General features: G+C 38.4%; 2 protein-coding genes across 5 annotated transcripts; both read left to right on the top strand.

The window, feature by feature from the left end:
- The first annotated feature begins 1,086 nt into the window (after positions 1 to 1,086).
- LOC121976911 (protein FAR1-RELATED SEQUENCE 6-like) lies at positions 1,087 to 5,520 on the top strand. 3 transcript variants are annotated; one of them, XR_006110709.1, is made up of 8 exons: positions 1,087 to 1,317; positions 1,572 to 3,677; positions 3,785 to 3,880; positions 3,974 to 4,072; positions 4,342 to 4,410; positions 4,489 to 4,651; positions 4,770 to 4,821; positions 5,137 to 5,520. XR_006110709.1 is itself a non-coding variant. In XM_042529320.1 (7 exons), the coding sequence occupies exons 1-6, from the start codon at positions 1,246 to 1,248 to the stop codon at positions 4,615 to 4,617; spliced, it is 2,571 nt and encodes an 856-aa protein (XP_042385254.1). In that variant the 5' UTR covers positions 1,087 to 1,245; the 3' UTR covers positions 4,618 to 4,651; positions 5,137 to 5,520. The 3 variants fall into 3 exon arrangements, 2 of the variants coding, with proteins under 2 accessions (XP_042385254.1, XP_042385255.1); XM_042529320.1 differs by lacking the exon at positions 4,770 to 4,821; XM_042529321.1 differs by lacking the exon at positions 4,770 to 4,821 and having other exon boundaries at positions 5,118 to 5,520.
- Positions 5,521 to 6,706: 1,186 nt separating this feature from the next.
- Positions 6,707 to 21,021, top strand: LOC121976910 (probable transcription factor PosF21). Of its 2 annotated transcripts, XM_042529318.1 has the most exons (6): positions 6,707 to 6,898; positions 7,092 to 7,164; positions 7,264 to 7,743; positions 9,146 to 9,278; positions 17,840 to 17,924; positions 20,375 to 21,021. In XM_042529318.1, exons 2-6 carry the CDS (start codon positions 7,094 to 7,096, stop codon positions 20,701 to 20,703), a joined length of 1,098 nt encoding a protein of 365 aa, XP_042385252.1. In that variant the 5' UTR covers positions 6,707 to 6,898; positions 7,092 to 7,093; the 3' UTR covers positions 20,704 to 21,021. The 2 variants fall into 2 exon arrangements, with proteins under 2 accessions (XP_042385252.1, XP_042385251.1); XM_042529317.1 differs by having other exon boundaries at positions 7,092 to 7,743.
- Positions 21,022 to 21,773: the final 752 nt, after the last annotated feature.

Below are 21,773 nucleotides of genomic sequence, written 5' to 3'. Positions count from 1 at the left end.
CTAGCGGTGACGAGGCGCGGGCTTCGTTACAGCGAGAAGAAGAAAAAAATTAAGAAAGAGAAAATATTTAATAAAATAAAATAAAATAATATGACATGGCAGTTGGTCCGTAACAATTCACAGGATAGAGTCCGTAATATAACAAAATTATATATATATATATATTATAGAAATTGATATACCACACGACATGTGCTGTGCGACTTGTGCGCAACAAAGGTCTAGTCATTTGGATTAAATCCAAGTGTCTGAAAGGTGAATTTATATTTTTTTTGTTATTTTTTTAAACTTTGGGTTAAGTTAATTGGATTTTACCATTCAGGGGTATATATTTAGGATTAAGTCAATAATATTTTAAGTACTTCAACTTCGGAATTGATGGACTTATGGGGTATATATTTAGGATGGGGTAATAATAATTTTTAGTTTTTTTTAACTTAGGATTAAGCCAATAATATTTTACACGTACATACTCGAGGCCTCGATCATCCCATTGCGTACAAATACATAGGAATGAGTCACACAGGTATTATACCAAAAAAAATTATTCATCAATTCATTAATATTGAAACTCAATTCTTACTGAAAAATTGAAAAAAAACCATCACTACGTTATTGTCCGGAGTATATTCTGTGACTCTAGAAATTTAAATATAAAGAAATAATATGTTAAAAAAGGAACGATATTCTTCATCATCTCCATCGATGTTACTTTATAATACTAAATATTTCACTGTCGAAGCTCCCGGAGCCTGCATTCTGTTGGATAATGATATATATAGTTTAGTGAAAATTATTAAAAATGATTTGAGTTAAATTCCTTTATTGTATAAATTTAATATATATTATAATGATTTTAAATAAATTTAATATATATATTATAATAATTTTGATAAAAGTTAGTATAATAATTTTTTTTTTTAAAAAAATTAGAATACAATATTTTAATACTTTTTAAAACGAGACCCTTTTAACGAAAATAGTCATAAGAATGTTCCTTTTTTAATTTCTCATTAAACAAAGCGGTTGTACCCAATCTTTTACCCTCGCCACTTGCAACTCACGTGTTTAGGTGGGACCCTTCTTTCCTACGAACGCAGAAGAGGCACGCTCGATCCGACCGCCACCCTCCCTCCCCTCTTCTCTCTCACCGCCAGGAAACCCTCGGCGAATTCTTTTCGGCTTCGTCGGAGAACATCGCCGGCGATCAATACAAGGATCCATTTCTCTTTTCCTGAGCAGGCGATGCAGGGCATAGAAGGGCCCAGCGCCCGACAGAGAAAACCCAGAAGGCCCGCCCTCTCTCTCAACTCTCAGGTCGGTTCACCTCCTCAGGCCAATTTTCAATCTTTTGCCTACTGCATCCTTTTGCATATTTCTTTCCGTGTGATCCGTTTGTGCTCTTCTTAGCCTCACGACTTCGTGCATCAGATTTAGGGTTTTACTTCTTATTTCCTTCTTTTTCTCTCCTTTAAGCTGTCAGGGTAGATTTTTTTATTTTGGAGTTTTGTCATGGGAAAGTTATGTAATTTATTCTGTTTGTTGAATTATTATTTTCAATTTCTATTTAGGATGTGACGGGAGATAGTGCCATGGACGGAATTGAAGGAATGGACGCTGATGAATTGATTGATGATAATGTTGGGGATGAAATTGACGACAGAGTTCCTGAGGTGGGCATGGTGTTCAAAAATCATCAAGAGGTGTCTAGATTCTACAAGCGATATGCTCGCCGGGTGGGGTTTGGCATCGCCATAAGAAGATCTGCCTTCACGGAAGATGGCCATTGCTTGTACTTAGAATTGATGTGCTGCAAAGGGGGCCGGAAGCGACCAGAGCCCAAGTATCGGAAGCGCAACTCAGCAAAAACAAATTGTCCAGCTAGGATTAAAGTTAAGCTATGGGGTGATGGGATGCTTCACTTGGTTGTGGCGAACATTGACCACAACCACCCAGTTAGCCCCTCCATGGCAAGGTTCTTGACTTGTTATAAGCAGTTATCAGGCGCTGCCAAGAAGCGTGCTGATCGAAACAATGGAGAGACTGATGAGCCAAGATTGCCGCCAACAATGCCACTTGATAGATTAAGTGCGCTTGAAGAACTACTCTTTAGCGAGAGTGAGCATAAGAGTTTTGTGGAAAGAGGTAGATTAAAGCTTGGGGAAGGGGATGCTGAAGCCCTTCGTCTTTTTTTCACCCGAATGCAGGCAAAGAATACAAATTTCTTCAATGTCATGGATTTGGATGAGGAAGGGAGTGTGAGAAATGTCTTCTGGGCAGATGCACGGTCAAGGGCTGCACATCAATATTACAATGATGTCGTCATGCTAGATACAACATATGTGACAAATAAATATGATTTGCCTCTTGCTACATTTGTTGGGGTGAACCATCATGGCCAGTTGGTTCTATTGGGTTGCTGCTTGCTATCAGATGACACCATGGAGACATATGTATGGTTGTTTAAGGCATGGATAGCATGTATGTATGGAGAGTTCCCCAAGGCCCTTGTTACTGATCAATCCAAGGGCATTCAGAATGCTGTTGCTCAAGTTCTCCCCAATGTTCGCCATCGCATGTGCCTGTCACAGATAATGAAAAGAGTACCTGAAAAATTAGGTGGGTCAGCAGATTATAGAGCCATTAACAAGGCAATGCAAAAGGCTATCTATGATTCCTTAACAGCTGATGAGTTTGAAGAAGATTGGGCAAGGATGGTTGACATATATGGACTTCAAGGTAATGAATGGATCAGATCATTGTATGAATTCCGGCATTCTTGGGTCCCTGTATATCTAAAAGAAACATTTTGGGCTGGCATGTCTACCACCCAGCGTAATGAGACTATAGTTGCATTTTTTGATGGCCATATTGAAGCAAAGACTTCTTTGAAGCAATTTCTTAGTAAATACGAGATGGCATTACTGGATAAATATGAAAAGGAAGCTCAAGCAGATTTTGAGACATTTCACAAGCGACGACCTTCTGTGTCTAAATTTTACATGGAAGAACAACTTTCCAGAGTATTCACACTTAATATGTTTAAGAAGTTTCAAGATGAGATTGAGGCCATAATGTACTGTCATGCATCACTGCTCAAGGTAGATGGACCTATATCTACTTTTGATGTCAGGGAATGTATTTTTCTTGATGATGGCAAGAGGACAATGAACAAGAACCATGGAGTTTTATTCAACACAGAAGAGAAGGAGATTCAGTGCATATGCGGTTCGTTTCAGTTTAGAGGGATCTTATGCAGGCATGCCTTGTCCGTGCTCAAGTTGCAGCAAGTGCATGAAATTCCATCCCAGTATGTTATCAACCGGTGGAAAAAGGATTTCAAGCGATTGCATGTTCTAGCTCAATCTTCAGATGATGTCATTGCTAATAATAGAATTGATCGATATGATTACTTATCAATGCGATGTCTTCAACTTGTTGAAGTAGGAGTCTTGTCAGATAAATATCAATTAGCTCTGAGATTAATAAAAGAGATGGAGAAGTTTCTTCTAAGTGATAACACATATGATGATACACAGCCCAAGATTAAGCCTCGTATTCCTAAAGCAAATCGATTGATCCAGAATCGCAAGCAAAATGTTGGAACTAGTGTGATATCTGAAAATGGAAATGCAGTGCAGCAGCTTGGTGGTCTTATGCAGTTGAATGAGGGACATGTAAGGATTTACTCCAAATTTGATGCACGAATTGCCTGTTAGTAGCATTTATAAATTCTTCTGTCGATTCGTCTAGTGCTAACCTCTTTTGAACCCATCATGAGCAGCCTTCTCTAGGAATCACAAAGGCTACTGATTTTCAAGTTCTTCCAACTCCATATCTTGCCACCCAAATCAGGCCACAACAAAATACAAAACCCATGGTTCTCATTATGTTGTCTTTGTGCTCTACATTAATACTCTGGCAGATTTACATGGCATCACTTACCCCTTTTTGGAAATTATGTTTGCAACAGGAAGGAGGAAATCCAACTGTCTTGCCTCGTAGTCAATTTGGTTTGTCGATGAATGGAAATCAAGCAACAGTTCGACCAGGCATTGTGTATATGTTCCCGGTATGTCTTAAAATATTCATTTCTTCCATGCTACTATCCTATCCCTTGTTAAAAGCTATCTCATGCTAAGTGAATTTTTCTATATATAACTTTTGTGCAAAAGTATGCTCATCAGTTCTAGGTCACTACATCATATCTATTATAGAAACAAATATCTCAATCTGTTTTTGGTATCCTAAAATAAGTGATTACTATGTTTTGTTTATGTTAAATTTTCAAATACTCAGTATGACTTCTTATCGAGCTTTAAATAATTTATTGTGTTACAGGGTGGATTTGACCCACAGACATTTGGAAATGGACCTTTGATGCCATGGATCTATCAGCCGGTGCTCCAAGTATAGTTAGCTACTTTACTGTTACTTGCATGAGTGTAACTCACATTGCATTTCTCCTGATAATCTGAAAAAATATAGGCTACTCAGAACCCAAAGGATCCTCTGGCACCAGGTCCTCCTAAAAGGAGACGGAAAATATTCCGTGATCAAAAACCTGTCGAATCAACTCAAGATCCAAAAGAAGCACCTGTTGCAACAACTAGTTAATGGGTACAGCACCAAGCTGCAGCTTTAACCCAAGGTATGCAAACAAATCCTGCATAGAGATGGCTCATCGGCTTCACGTTGTAGCTAATTATTTGCATCTTAATTTGTGATCACTTAATCCTGAAGTTGTTTATCCATATCACTTTAATCAGGGCTGGCAATTCATCAGTCATGCCATCTCGTTCCATGTCAAGGCTCAAAAATGTGAGGACGTTTAACATTGCAAGATTAGTCAAAATTTCTGAAAAAAAATAGATTATTTGATATAACACTAGGTTGCCCTCTGCAAAACCAATTCCTGGGATGCAAACTGAAATATTTTTAAAATGAGAAACATGTCATGTAAGTTCTATATCATTGTCTCATCGATAGGATTCAGAATTGTCTGTCCTTTATGAAGAATGTCGAGTACACATCACAATATTCTCTGGTCGTCTTGTGATATTCTGTCAGACATCACATACACTCGCCTTGTAGTGACATTATAACAGTTTGAATAGTTTTTATTGTGTACTGTAGGATGGTGGCGAAGCAGATCAAATCAGAGCACCCAAAGATATTGGTTGAGCTTGCTGTAGAGAACAATTCATTCCAGCTTGAAGGCACAACTGAGCATTTGCCACTCTACAATCTGCAATACCATTCCCTCTATGATGCTCCTTTGTAGTTGCTTTTGTGAAGGATTAAGCATTTCAACATTTTCCATGCAAATCTCTGTAGAGTTCTTTGTTTATCCACGGTAACGAGTACTCAAGTGGCCTATCTTTGCAGTTATATAAGTGTTATTTTTCGAATTAGGCACCTCAATGATGTATCTCATTGACTGTGATTCGATGCCTTGTAATGACAACATTATTATTTGTAGATCTCCATGTGTGAATAGAAACTTCTTACCACCCCAAACCTCTGATGTAAATTGTCAAGCATGTTGATTTCTTCCCTAGCATTTCAAGCTTTATCCCTTGAGACGAACAGGGTTGATTCTCGTGAAACTTTCATGTTCTTGTGGTACAAGCCATCGTTGTCTGTTTTCATTTCAGTAGGTCTTGTTTGGTTTGTTAATTCAGATGTTTTAGAACAATCGCATTTTCTTATTTTGGATCTTTCTTTTCCATTAATTACATGCTCAAGTCTTTTGTAAGATACTTTCACCCTTAACTCCCTTCCAATTAAGTTTTTAGCTATAATTTGCGTCAGTTCAGTTGCAGCATCTTCTTTCACAGCAAGTCTCTCCAACTTAATGCTTGCTTTCAGTCTCTTGATTTCTCCATGTTTATTTTCACCTGGGATCCTTACAGGTCTAAGTCCATAGAATAAGGGTACACTGGGGTTGGAATCTCGGTAAAGTCGAGGTAAATATTTCTCTTATGTGTTAGTCATTATTTCAAAGATTAGTAGTCGCTCGTGATTTATCTCCTCCGTGTTGGCCTTGAGACGGGTTAGCGGGGGCGTTGGGGGTGAGCGTATTCGTCTTTTGCCACCATAGAATACGGGTACACGAAACTTCCCTCAATGCAGCCTGTTGTATGTAATTTTATATTGCATTATAAGTTATCTTGCGATTCAAACTCTAACCATTAGGCATAGGATAATATTATCGTAGGATTTCAAGTAAATGCACAGACATATAAAGATGAATATAATAAAAAATAAAAAGTTGAATATAATAAAAAATAAAAATATTAGAGGAGAAATTAGGCATGTTAAAAGTGATATAAAAGAAGAAAACAAACTAGTCTGGTTAGTAATAAAATAAAATAAAATAAAATAAAATTTATTTAAATATAAATAATTATATAATAGAAGATAAAATATAATCATCCATATAATTAGAATTAAAAAAATAAATTTTATTATTTTTGAAATTAAATTAATTTAATTTAATAAAAACTTATCAATCTTTATTTTCAAATAAATTTCAACGCCTTGATATTTATGAATCAAAGTGTTCAAAAAATAAAGTTATTTAGAAATATATTTAAAAATAAATTTATTATGATAGGCATACGTTTATACTAGTATTTCTATTTATTATTCGAATCTCACGATCAAACTCAATAAGCATCATCCAGCTCCGTTTAACTCAACTCGAGTTAGCTGAACTTATTTGGCTCGACATGATTCTGCAAGAGCACTGCGAAGGTTTCCTTCGCTGGTGAGCGGAATCCTCTAGAAGCTGCCCTTTCTTCGTCGTCGATTCCTCGCTTCGTCTTCAGTCGGAGCCGCCGAGTTGCTTACCGATTGTTCCTTGATCAAGAGGGTTCTTGGAGGTTAGGATCGGGTAAGAGGTTTCTCGAATCCATTCCTTTCTCGTTCATCCGCCCTTTCAACAGATCGGTAACTTGCTAACTCATCGGATCAGGTTGTTGAAGTTGGATATCACTTTTCCATGGAAATTTTTAATCGTTGTTGATGTTAGGGTTTGTGGGAACTTCGATTCGATTTATGTTTTTAATTGTATTTACTGTTCGTAGTCATGGAGAAAGATAAATCAGCCGGCGATGAGAGCAGTGGTTTTGGCGGTTTGCCGCCGCCTTCGCCATCTCGGTACGGCGCATTCGCAACTGCTTTGACTTCGAGCAGCTTTCCTGCCAAGGCTGGTGCGCCTTCTTCGTCTTCTAATCCCAGTGACGATCGTGATGATAGGCAGTTCAGTCATGACATCAAGCGAATGCCTGATTTTCCTCGGAGAAGCAACGGCCACCGGCGAGCTCACTCAGAGATATTGAGCCTCCCAGATGACATTAGCTTTGACAGTGACCTAGGCATTGTAGGGGCCGGAGAGGGCCCATCGTTGTCAGAAGAGATTGACGAAGATTTGATCTCTATGTATCTTGATATGGACAAGATAGCTTCATCATCTGCGTCCTCAGTATTGGATCTGCTAGAGAGCGAAACTTTGGCCACTGGATCTGTGGGTGCTAATGCTGAGAATGTGGCTGAAACTTCTAGCGAGAGGCCAAGGATTAGGCATCAACATAGCCAATCATTTGATGGATCTACCACTATCAAGCGAGAGATATTGGCATCAGGTGCGGGTGGAATGTCGTTGGTTGAGGAAAAGAAGGCCATTTCAGCTGCCAAACTTGCTGAACTTGCTCTTGTGGATCCAAAGCGAGCAAAGAGGTTTGATATGTAGCATGCCACTTTTCTAAATTCTATTTGAAAGCCAAAATTTACTCAAGTGTTTTTGCACATTACCTAATGTTTCCTCCAACGTGTCAAATGGACAAGGCTTTAAGAAAAAAACAAAGTACATTAATGTTTTCTGATGAATGTCAATGTAGGCAGACTAATGCTGATTGTTGTCCTGAAATGAAGTTAACACTTGTGTTAAATAGCAAGGAATCAAAGACAAGGACATATTTTCTAATCTATCTATTCAAAAATGAAAATTTTGTCTACAGGTGAACTAAATGAGGTGGAACATTACTTCATCATAGTGGACTCACAAACTTGCTGTTTGTAACATTTACAAAAAGATCTCAATGTTACTTTGCAATGATTTTGTAATTTAAAATAGAAAACCTGAGATAAATGAGAAAAAGAATTCCTACTCTCCTTCTAGTTCAGATTTTTAGTCATGCTCAAGATATCTTGAAATTCTCTTGCATCCTTGTTTCACTACATTTATCATTTTACTTCCAAATTTCATCTCAAGAAGGATTCTATTTGTTGCTTTAGTTGACGGAAAATTAGGCAGGCCATCGAATTCTATGCGATGGGTTGATGTTGGAAAGATTCATTTGGACGCACTTGTTGAGGTTTACTTTGGGACTAGTTCATTAAAATTCCGGCCAAGAGTTGTTTGCTATGTTTCTTTGTGGAACGTTTGTTTTGTATTCCTTCTGTAGGTATGCTCATGGTTTCTATAACTGTGTGGTTTAGGTTTTTTCAGTTCCAGAAAAATTATCCTAGTGAATTAATGTTTTTTTAGTCTGGTTAATTTGGTCTGAGTAGTAGACATGTAAACGAAGAACAAGTAGTAAACTGATGAAAATCAGATTACGGGTTCTTGGTTGTTTTGGTAGGTGTAATTCTTACTCATCTGTTATCTGAGGAGTTGCCTCTGGACAAAAGTATACAAATGGAGAAGGGTCTTGTTTGATTTAGAAATGTGTTTTCTTGTTTATCTTTATCCATTTTTTCTACAACTCTGATATCTTTGCAAGCTTTTGGTTTTAAAGTTGTATTTGTTGGGATTTTCTAATTACAACTGAAACACTACTCTCATTGCGTCCTTATGGGTAAGGAATTAATTGGGAAATTTTATTTAGAGTGTTTTAGCAAATTTACTTGGTTTTCTGTTAGCGAATTACTAGATGTAGCATGACAGTTTTATACATCGGGATGATTACTTAACTCTGCTTCAATATTCTGTTAAGTCCATAAAGCTTTTAAAGACAGTACTAATTCTGCACGAACATCTTATGTAGATCATCTCCAAAGGTGGTTCTATATTTTTCTAATTTCCTATTACGCTCTGGTAAAACCTCTTATCTAAGAAATTTGTTAAAATATTTGATAGAGTCTGGGCCAATAGACAGTCAGCTGCTAGGTCAAAAGAAAGGAAGATGCGGTACATTTCAGAACTGGAGCGGAAAATAATGACCCTACAGACAGAAGCTACAACTTTATCAGCTCAGTTAACCATGTTACAGGTACGTATGCATTCTTATTTAATTTATTGAAATTGAAATTTTGGATCACCTCAGAACTAAACTTTTTGGTCCATGTTGCACTACCAAGTATCTCTTTCTAAATGGGAGTAATGATGGTTGTCGAAATTGATATAGCCATAGGACGGTCATAATATCTATGTATTTATTGTATCATATCTCTGGGATTATTGAAATCAGAGTAATTATGGGCAAAAAAATCAAAGAAGAGAAAATTAAATCAATTTTAAATATATATTGTTTCATTAAAAATCAAACTAACACCAGCATTTTATATAAAATTTGAATAGTAACAAAAAATATATCATTGTGATAAAATTATGTTAACAAAATTAATAAAATTATAGTAGTAACACAAAATATATTATCATGATGTCATATTATGATTATCAGGTCAATAATGTTCTGTTATTATTATAATTTATTAAAAATAACTAATAAGGTCATATTTATTATGGTTTCGGTCCCCATCAAACTGGGTCAAGGGGTAGTCGGCCTGTTGGCCTAGTTAAGGTTTGGACCTGGCCTGTGGGCTGGTCTACTTTGCGCTATCTAGCTGAGGAGCAGTTCAGAGTAGAGGATGATTTTAGAACCATAGGAATACAACATGACATAGGCAATTTGACCACCAAATTGATTTATCATCTTCTCACCTTCATGATTTAAGCCAATATCCTTTAAATAACACTTGGGCGAGGGAAATAAGAAGTAGCTTTATGAAAGGCAACACATCTAAAAACAAAGATTAATGTGCTTTTGAATCCATACACTTTTTTCCTTTGCTTCATGCATAATAACTGATGAAAATACATTTTTTTATAGCCTTCACTTCTAGCTTTCTTTGCTTAAAAGTCAGACACATTAATGCATAGAGAACCAAATACCTTACAAATGTTTGACACTTAGAACTCAATAGTAAGGCGACTTCATTTTTATTAAACTAGAGAATTCAATTTTTCTTATTTCTGAAAGCTTATGTGCTAAAATTAGTAAGGATACATAAATTTTTCTCAACATCTGAAAGTTTTCATAAAATGTCTAATTTTTTTCTGTCACAATTTTATCGTGGTGTATACACATATGCTAATCTCTTCTAAGGCCTTGTTCCTTGTCAAATGATAAGAACCTGTTCAAGGTCAATTCAACATTGTTATCACTTCACAATTTTCTTTTCTTATTTTATGTTACAATTTTAATGGTCATCCTGAACTCTTGAAATTCAGATATTTTTTTCCTTAACAGAATATGTTCAAGTGTATCTTGTGAAACATTTAGAAATAAAAGCATATATCAAGAACCAAAATGTGAAGGAGTTTGTCTTGGACCCACTAAATCTTTGTGATTAAGGTTCAACAAGACCTTACATCTTAAAAGAGAATGTCCAAAAAATTTCCAATGTGCTTTTCCATATTAACAACTTTTACATAACGTCATAACTAAAAAGAGAAAGATTGGGAAGCTTGCAAACCAGATTCTTGACCATTATTGTCTTCAAGTTGTTCATATCAACACTATGAAGTTTTGCATCTCAAATAGTTGCAACTTCTTTTTTGGGCATCTTCTCAATATAATAACTATGTGCTTATAGAACTTACAAGTCCACCAAATTGGACGGCGGAAAGGATGTTCACCTTCTCAACTTTCTTGAGTGACTCCAATCTTTTTTGGTTCAAAAAGAACATGATGATTTATGCTCATTGTCTTTGAACAAAAGCAAAACCCTAAATCTCATGTCTTGGGAACCATGAGTTAGGCCTTTATATAGGAAGGAAGATATACACCAAAAGACAAAAATACCCTTATAATTATTCTAACACTCCCCCTTAAGCTTGAGAATATAGATCATATACACCAAGCTTGTTACATATGTAGTCAATTCGAGGGCCTCTAAGTGACTTAGTGAATATATCTGCTAGCTGATCATTTGAGTTGACAAAACTAGTAGATATTTCTCCAGATATGACTTTCTCTCTGACAAAGTGACAGTCAACTTCAATATGCTTTGTCCTCTCATGGAAGACTGGATTTGAAGCAATATGCATAGTGGCCTGGTTGTCACATATGAGTGACATTTGTGTAACCTCTCCAAACCTAAGTTCCTGAAGTAACTGTTTTAACCATATAAGTTCTTGACTAGCAATAGCCATAGCTCGATATTCTGCCTCTGCACTGGATCTTGCCACAACATTCTGCTTTTTGCTTTTCCAAGAAACAAGGTTCCCTCCAACAAATATACAAAATCCAGAAGTAGATCTTCTATCAGAGGGAGATCCTGCTCAATCTGCATCAGAATACCCCATGACTTGAGTATGTCCTTTGCCTTCATATAGAAGACCCTTTCCTGGTGCACCCTTGATATATCGAATAATGGGAGTCATGACATCCCAATGTTCTTTGCACGGAGAGCTAAGAAACTGACTTACTACACTTACTGCAAATGAGATATCCGGACGAGTGATAGTAAGATAGCTTAGTTTCCCTACCAATTGCCTGTACCGTTCAGGATCTGAAAGAGGCTCCCCCTGATTTGTTAGGAGCTTGACATTAGGATCCATGGGATTATCGACTGTCTTTGAGTTTAACATTCCTGTTTCTTCCAGAATATCCATTGCATACTTCCTTTGGGATATAATGATCCCATCTTTAGACTGTGCCACTTCTATCCCTAGAAAATATTTGAGTTTGCCGAGATCCTTTGTTTGGAAATGTTTGAAAAGATGTTGTTTTACTTGTGAAATCCCAAGATGATCATTACCTGTGATGACAATATCATCAACATAAACCACTACATAGATGCAACCAGTAGTTGAGTGACGATAAAAGACAGAATGATCAGCCTTGCTTCGAGTCATGCCAAACTGTTGAATTATGGTACTAAATCTACTGGACCATGCTCTGGGTGACTGCTTGAGACCATATAAAGATTTCCGCAAGCAACATACAAGACCAGAAGACTCCCCCTGAGCAACAAAACACGGAGGTTGCTCCATGTAGACTTCCTCGAGCAGGTCACCATGTAAGAATGCATTTTTGATGTCCAATTGATGAAGGGGCCAATGACGAATTGCAGCAATGGATAGGAAAAGACGGACAAAAGACATCTTTGCAACAGGAGAAAAGGTGTCTCCATAATCCAATCCAAATACCTGAGTATAGCCTTTAGCGACAAGACGAGTCTTAAGCCGATCAACCGTGCCGTCTACACCAACTTTTACCGTAAACACTCATTGACAACCAACCACTGACTTCTCAGGAGGTAGAGGAACGAGGTCCCAAGTCCCACTGCTCTGTAAAGCACTCATTTCATCAAGCATAGCTTGTTTCCATCCTGGATGGGCAAAGGCTTCACCTGCAGTCTTTGGAATAGAGACAGATGACAAGGAAGACAGACAATAATAATAGGATGGGGAAAGATGATGATAGCTCAACGAAACATAGTGAGGAGAAGGATTACGAGTGGAACGCATACCCTTTCGAAGTGCAATAGGAACATCAGAGTCAGGAGATGGGACCGGAGGAAACGGCGAAGGACTTGGCTCCAAGGATGTGCCCACAGCAGTGTCAGTGTTGGTCGGCGGCAAAGCAGAACGTGGACGACGCTGATAAACCTGCAAAGGAGGAGATGAGGCTGGAGATGATAGAGACGCCTCCGGAGGACAAAAGATAGTAACTGGTACAGGTGGAGGAGGAGAAACCTCGGCCTGTGAAGCGGAAGGACCAAAAAAAGAAACCGACTCAAAGAATGTGACATCAGCAGAGATGAAGTACCGATGAAGAGTAGGGGAATAACACTTGTACCCTTTCTGAGACCGTGGATACCCAAGAAAGACACACTTATGAGACCGTGGAGAGAGTTTTTCAATGCCGGGATCAAGAGCATGAGCAAAACATATAGAACCATAGACCCGAGGTGGTAGAGGATGAAGAGGCTGATGCGGATAAAGTACCTGATGAGGTATTTTACCCCGGAGAGTGGAAGAAGACATGCAATTGATGAGATAACATGCAGTAAGTACGACATCACCCCAAAACTGATGAGGAACATTAGAATGGAGAAGAAGAGCTCGAGTGGTTTCAAGGAGATGGCGATTCTTGCGTTCTGCAACCCCATTCTGTTGAGGGGTATGAGAGCAAGACATGCGATGCAACACACCATAAGATGTCAAGAAGGTACGAAATTGAGTAGATAAATACTCGCCTGCATTATCACTTTGCAAAGTTCAAAGGGAAGTACCAAATTGAGTTTTTATTTCAAGAAAAAAGGATTCAAAAATATAATACAATTCCGAACGATCCTTCGATATAACCATGTACAACAGGAAAAATCGTCTATAAAAGTAACAAAATACCTTGACCCCATTGTAGAAGAAACACGACTCGGATCCCAAACATCAGAATGAACCAAAGCAAAAGGAGACATAGCTCGACTCTCAATACGAGGAGAAAAAGAACTACGAACATGCTTACCTAATTGACATGACTCACAAGATAAAGACTCTAAGTGAGAAAGACTAGGATGCAACTGTTTTAACTTATTAAGAACTGGATGCCCCAACTGAGCATGAATAAGTAGTGGAGATGTCGTCGCCGAACCAACAAAAGAGGGTTGTTGAAGCCTATATAGGCCATGAGATTCACATCCGAAGCCAATCATCCTCCCCGTACTCCGGTCCTGTAAAGAAACAGACGTATTAGTAAAAGAAATGATACAATCAAGAGATCGAGTAAGTTGACTTATCGATAATAAATTAAAGGGAGCGTCGGGAACATAAAGAACATTATGAATGGAAAGAGATGAAGAAGGATGAACAATGTCAATACCTTGGGATTGAGTTTGGGAACCATTGGTCATGGTGACCATTGACAAATTACCAGAAGCAGTGAGGGAGGAAAATAAGGATTTATTACCAGTGATATGATCGGTGGCCCCAGAATCAAGAACCCAAGAACCCAAAGAACGAGATATGCCAGCAAAGGAAGTACCGGCGTGTGCAATGGTAGCAGTGGAACCTGAAGCCTGACGATCTTCAAACTATTTCAGAAAGTCAGTATAGGAAGGTGTCGGAGTCGAATCCGGTGTTAACTGTGAAGTGGAAGCTGAAGGAGCAACAGAACTCTGAACGACCTGAGCAGCACGAGGAGGACAGCCATGTAGACTCCAGCACTTATCAATTGTGTGTCCCAGTCGGTGGCAGTGATCACACCAAGGACGACCTTTGCCACCCTTACGAGATGGAGGTCCTTTGTGTCGAGAGACCAAAGCTGACGAGTCGACAGGAACAGAAGAAGGCATCGGCAAGACTTTGGCCGGGATACGGAGAAGAGTCGCCCAGGTATTCTCCATGGTAGCTTCTGTGGGGCTGCCCAGGATCTGGTCACGGACATGAGAATAATCTGTGGGCAGACCATATAAAGCCAGAGAAATAAAAAATTTCTTTCGATTTTCAAGCTCTTCAACAGGATCGACCGCAGGTGGGAGCAGTTCATTGAAGTCACAAAGAAGGCTAGAGACTGAACCCAAATAAGTTGACATTGAATCCTTAATCTGATGGGCGCTGAGGATGGTCATGAGATCTTCACAAACTTGATAGAGTCGCCGAGAGGTGTTTGTAAAGAGTTGTTGAGCTTGTGTCCAAATAGCTTTGCAGGTTTTGTGAGTACGGAAGACATTCCTGAGAGATGGATGGATGGTGGCTCGGATAATACAACATAACTGAGCATCAACCTTCTTCCACATAGGAAGATCGGCGACTTGAACATCTTCTTCAGTTTGAGTGAGATGCGCCTCATAACCCTGTCCAACAAGCCAAAGCTCAATGTGAGATGCCCAAGAGATATAATTTTTACCATCCAACTGCTCGGAAGAAAGAGGTGCAGTGATATGGTTGGTAAAGATTGAGGTATCTAGCTTTGGGGCGCCAGATGTAGCCATGAATAGAACTGTTGGTGACAAGGCAGAGGAAATCAACGTGGCGTCTTCTGCTTTGATCTTGACGCGGCAAAGAGGGCAGCTGGAGTGGGATTCCAGCCACCGATCAACTCAATCAAGGTGGAAGGCGTGCCGGCACTTGGGAAGCAGGCGGAGCTTCTCGACGTTGGTGAAAAGTACGAGGAGGATGAGGGACAGTGCGTACACGGCGCGGGGAGAGAGGCAGAAAAACCAGCAAGACCACCCCAAAACTGATGAACCACGCCAAAGCGATGGCGAACAGCGGCGCCGCCGTGTATCCGCCAGAGGCCCAGTAGTGCTTGTCCTTGATGTTCCAACCGCCGCCGATGATTGCGGCGCAGAGCGGAGGAAGACCGCGTCGCTGGCTAAGGGATCCTTTCTGTGGGTGGGATCGGGAACTGGTGAGACTCAGTACCGGCGTCTGCAGCGTACTGAGGAGCGACGCCAACTATCAGCGCGCAAGAACAACGCCGATCGCTCGTGCGGTTACTAGCTCCGAGTCCGTGACAGCGGAGGAACAACGTCCGGTGGTCGGATGCGCTGTCCCGGCAGCGCAATGCTTTGCGCTGTGGAAATCGCGGCTGTCGGCGTCGGCTGTCCGCGGTTGTCGGAACGTACGAGTGAGGAGGCGCGAGAGAGAACGCCGTAGGGAAGGAGGAACTCGTCTTGGGCGTAGGCGGCGGAGGCGCAAGGAGTAAAGAAATTAGGGCTTTAATTTTTGGCTCTGATACCATGAACAAAAGCAAAACCCTAAATCTCATGTTTTGGGAACCATGAGTTAGGCATTTATATAGGAAGGAAGATATACACCAAAAGACAACAATACCCTTATAATTATTCTAACAGTCTTAGTCATGGAAAATAGATTTTTCTTTATACCTACACATGATATGCACTCCTAAGATTACTAATCATTTGATTGGACTATGACACTTGATGGATTGTATTATTTAACATGGCCATTGCATCATTCTCTTCATAAGAATGAATGCTAGTAAACTTTGAATCATCATCAGTCAGTGGGCATTCTATCTGAAATTAACAATCCATCAACAATAAGATTGTTGTTTGTGACATTTACTTGAGTTTAACTCATCAATTTCCTTTTATATGAACAGCTTTGCCACAATGAGAACACTTGATCTTATTTTTGTTGCCGCCTTTCTTAGAAGAAAGTTCCTTTTTGTCAACATTCTTCTTATCATTCCTTTCATTATGCAGAAAAAAGGGCTTCTCTTTCACCACCTTCAGGTGAATTGCCCATCATTTAGTGAGATAATGATTCTTGAGAAGTAATAAGATTCTCCAACTCTACCAAAGTTTTTATTTTTGACATCCTTCAAGTGGACATGATAAAGGATGAATACCCATTCAAAGACCATAAGTCATATGTTGCTTCATCCTTTTTTAGATATAGTTTCTTCTTGATCCAAAAGTTAATTCACCGTGCATAACTTTTTAATCTTCAATAAATGTTGAGAAATTGGCATGCTACCTTAATTTGTGTTAGCCAAATCATTCTCCAAATATTGCACATGAGCAAATTATTCTTATTGAGCAGTCCATCAATTGCACCTAATAATCTGTTCAAAGAGATCATGGGAGATCTGTCTCTTTAGCACAAATATGCCTTTTCATTTGATTATTTCACCTTTTAAGCATATTTGGGTAGTCACCTTAAGGTTCCTTGGTTGTATGGTCACCAACCACATTCCATAGGTCTTCACTAATAAGATATGATTCCATGAAACTTAAATCTTTTAATTGAATTGATTGAGAATTTCCATTCAAAGTCCACCAACATGGCCGTTGAAATTTAGTCAGTGTCTTCTTTTCTGAGATCTTAAAAGAAAACTTCCACTGCCCTTGTGGTTTTGATATCTTTTGAAGAAAAGTAATACTTCTGTGTTCTTTTTTTAAATACTGGTAATTAATTATGTTTTACTTTCTAAAGTTCATAATCAGGTAGTTCAATGAGCAACATTGTCTGCTTGGCATGTGTGTAAGGGTGACACGTGAACAATGAGTTTGTGTTTGTCTATGCACTCTGCATGAGTCAATACCTTGGCAAGGGATTGTTGTGCTTTTTTTGGCATGGAAAATTATCATTTCTGTGTCTGAAGCATGATTCAAGAAGGGACTTCAGAATGTGTTGCCGACAACCTTTCTCTGCATTGTTTACAACGGAGGCAGAGATGGAGAGAGCAGAGCAAGCCATTGCCATCGGGCGAGATAAATATCTATGAGATTCTCTGCAAGGAAGAAACTTTCCCATCACATTTTTAGAAAGACCAAAGAAGTCAGAATAGCAATACTTAAGTTGATGGAAGGCTTAGTTAAGCAGTTTTTTTTTCTAAAATTAATTCTGTCTATTTTTTTTTTATGAATAAATTAATTCTGTCTATTGCTACTATAGATAGTGAACTAGATTTTGTCTTGCAAATCAAGCATGCATTTAGTTTATAGAACTTTGCACCACGTGAATTGGCATTAAAAGTAGTTCACCATTTTCTTATCAGATTCTGCTTGCAATTAGTTCACAATCTTTTTCTTTTATTCACTTGAAGTTATGCTTGCTGGTTTGCTTTGACAGAGAGACAACACTGGTCTGAATTCTGAAAACAACGAACTGAAGCTGCGGGTACAGACCATGGAGCAGCAAGTTCATCTGCAGGATGGTAAGGCTTTTATCTTTGATTTTTAATATTAATAACTAACCTCTTGGTTAATACTAATCTTCAAAATTTTAAGCTTGTCTTCTAGGGTTTCTTTCTCTATTCCTGCTATTTGTTTTTTTTAAAGATCACAGTTGAGATATAGGATTTCTTATTCTTTACTGATAATTAGAAGAAAATTTGCATATATAAAATCCAAATCTCACCACTTAATACTAAAATAACAGTATAACTATTGTTTCTAATACTCCCCTCCAAGTTGGAATGCAACTCTCTACCATGCCTAAATTGTTGCACAAACTTATTCGAGTTTCATTAAGTAGCTTGGTAAGAATGCCAAAAATTTGTCCTTTGAAAGTGGGGCTTATAGAAAAAGGCTTGCCTTGGCTTCGAAAGGAAGTGATGCTCAAGGGAACACCACTAGGATTAAATGAGATCATAGCTACTGTAAAGTGTGGTTTGGGTAGCAACCTCTATGGTAGGATGTCAATATGACAGCTCTGTGCAACAACAAATCTCTTAGTAGCAAGGAAGGAACTCTAGGGAAGATGATTACAAGTGGTGGTTGAACTTCAAACGAGTTAGTGGAAGAAATTGAAGTTTGGAAGCTTGGTGAAGAAGATGGTTGAGGGGAGGCCTTCTAATTATTCACATTATTTTGTGAAATTGAATAATATCTGAAAGCAATTAGGTGTGACACCAATGATAAATAGGTTGAGATGATACATACTAGTTCAAAAACAATCAATCTATTCTATAGTTATAATAGTAATATAGGGTTAAGGAATGGAGGGAGGCTAAAGAAAAGATTAGTCAATATAATAAAAATAATTTAATAAATTTGAATATTATCAGTTATAACCTATATAGAGGTCAATGAACGCATAAGTTCGCATAGGGGTCTTGGGGAAGGGTCGTACAATAGACTCTTCCCATGCTCCCGTATCGGCGGGAGTTTAGTGCACCGGGCTGCCCCTTTAACCTTATATAGAGGTCAATGAAGGCATAAGTTCATACAAACAACTTGAACTAGTTGAGACAAACATAAATCCATTATGATGGTGGTACTTCTTGTAGATCTTAAACTATTATAAGGTATGTAGTACTTTATAAATCCTAAACCCACTATACATAACTAACTATTTATAATAAGTTTAATGCTTCCCTCAAGTTGAAGCATAGATTCTATGTGTTCACCTTGTTGCATAAACTACAAAACATTTTGCAAATTGGAAAATAAAAGTACGACATCAAAACAGGTAGGTGTCAGTTCCTTTGATCTCAATAATGTTAATAGGGATGAAGCAGTCAGTTTCTCCTTGAGGCAGCATTGACAACGGAAGATTGGCGAATGAAAGGGAGGAGGAAAACACTCAATGAAGGCCTTGGAAAGCACTCAATGTGGGTCCTGGGACCGATAAAATTTACTGTTTTGTGGGAGACAATGAGCACAGGAAGAATAAGATGAGATCTGGAGTGAAGATGGACATCACAACTTATTCCTCTGCTGAACAGAGCCGACTGAGAATCAGATTCTTTCTTTCAAAGAATTAAGTACTGTTCAGGTGAAGGTCTTCACAGGCTTTTAATACAATGCAGGATAAATTAGGAGACTGACTAAACAACAGTTTGCAAGAAGCATGCATTTGCTTGATGTGGGCCTGATGTTGGAGCTTTAATGTGGCAACAAGGAAAAAAGAGGCGAGTGTAGTGCCTTTACCTTTACTGGCATGTTTTTTTTAGCAACAAACTCAAATTGGGAAGTCATTAGTCATCCATCGTGGATAAGAGGCAAGGAGGAAGAGGTCGCAAGGAGATTTATGGAAATCTGGTGTATTAGCATGAGAAATGGAATCCATCATGACGGGAACTGCCAGAACAAGCGAGCAGTCATGGGATGGATAGGAATCCATCTTCTGCTGGCTCATGTCACTTTGTGTGAGTAGCTTAAGTGAGATAGAAGCAAGCACGGCGAGGACTCAAGATGGACGCGCAATGTGATGTCTGCAGAAAGGTTGATGGATGAGAGGAGCAATTGCTGACCAGAGGTGCAATTGCTGACCTCAGCAGCCTCCATCTAGGTGGATTATTCTAGAAAACCTATCGATGAAGGTGGCAAGAGAATAATATCATATTGATCGCTATTTTATGTGTAGGACTCTGAATTCTAAATGCAAAACATCATCTAATATGGGAGTAAATCTACTATAAATATCTAATGACTTGTAACACCTTCAACATGTACTAAATATAGGAATAACCAGTTGAAATTAAACGGTTGGGGCGTTGACCAAACTGGTTTTGGGTACTAATTATGAAGGAGGTCCTCTCCATCAGATCGGTTGAACTAGTCCATCCCTTTTGATTTTCAATATAGTTGATTTTTCCTTGGTTCCCATAAAGTATTTTCTAACTCATAAATCTATGATATATATTCAAACTTCCTTGTGCAGCACTAAATGAAACGCTGAGGGACGAGGTTCAACGTCTGAAACTTGCAACCGGGACTGCAGCTGCTAACAGTGGGCAGATGGTAAATTACGGGCAATCTTCTTTCGGAGTCAACCAGCAGTATTACCACAAAACTCCTCCATCACAATCTCTCATGGCTGCCCACCAACTTCAGCAACTTCACTTGCATTCGCAGCAACAACGTCCACAGCAGTATCAGGGACAACCGTTGCAGAGGCAATCGTCTGCCGAGATTAAACCAAGGTTTATGGCTTCTCAAACCCAAAAGGAAGGGACTTCAGATAACAGCAATGGCGCTCCACAGGGATGAATGAGGGAGAACATTGATTTCGCTTTGAGCTGCGATTTCTTCATGTGCCTGCATTGGCATGCTTGCTTTTAGTTAGCCATTCGATAATTGAGGAAGTTGAACCTCCTGGATGCTACTCTCTCTCTCTTTTTTTTTTTTTTTTGTAGTTTATCTTTGTAGAGTGTTTTATTAGTTCGGATAAAAGTTTACTTGTGGTAGGTTATTCAAAGGCCTTGTGGTAGGTTATTCAAAGGCTTGTTGGTTAGGCCATTCGTATCATGATCAAGTGGCGAGTTGGATGTTCATGGATACAAGAAATAATTGTCATCTTTTTCTTAATTTTTTGTTTTTTTAGTTTTCATTGCGGGATGTTAGGAACACTACATTGACCTACACTTTTTAAAGATAGGAATCACAGCAAAAAAAAAAAAAGAGGCATAAAGGTCTAGAGAAATTTTACAGGCAAATGTTTGTTTATAGTGGGAAAACGTGACTGTGTTTGCCCTCAACGCTCTTGTTAATTTGTTTTAGGGTTAATACGAAGGTAACTGTTTATCTATGCTTGCATAAAAGATTTTTGGAAATATAATATTTTTTCATTTTTATTTTTTGATCTCTGATAGTCAATACATGAATTCAGTGCAGTTATTTTTTTAATATTTTTTAAAAGTTTTAATAGTCTTTATTTAATGTAGCATAATGCTAAAGTGACGTTAAAATTTAGCATATGTTAATATTGTTTAGTTTATTAAACATTAAGTTGCCAATTTTATTTTCTGCGTATTGTTAATTTATTTATTAACTTATTTAGCCATATATATATATATATATATTCACTTTCTCCGTTACCTCTTTTTGATCGTGAAGAATGTCTATTCAATCTCCTCACTTTCATCTACTAATTCCTTTTCCTCTTCACGAAGAACTCCATTCTAGGAAAAAATATATATAGTAGATGCTATTCTTAATTGGAGCAAAAAAGATGAAGCCATCATGTTCGTATAGTCTGCACTCTATTCTCTAAAAAGAGATAAATCATGGAGAATATTTATCTTACCATAATGATTCTTTGCATGAAAAAAATTAAGTAT

Source organism: Zingiber officinale, chromosome 4B, assembly GCF_018446385.1.
Source record: "Zingiber officinale cultivar Zhangliang chromosome 4B, Zo_v1.1, whole genome shotgun sequence".
Lineage (NCBI taxonomy): Eukaryota > Viridiplantae > Streptophyta > Magnoliopsida > Zingiberales > Zingiberaceae > Zingiber > Zingiber officinale.
This window is presented reverse-complemented; position numbering and strand designations above follow the sequence as displayed.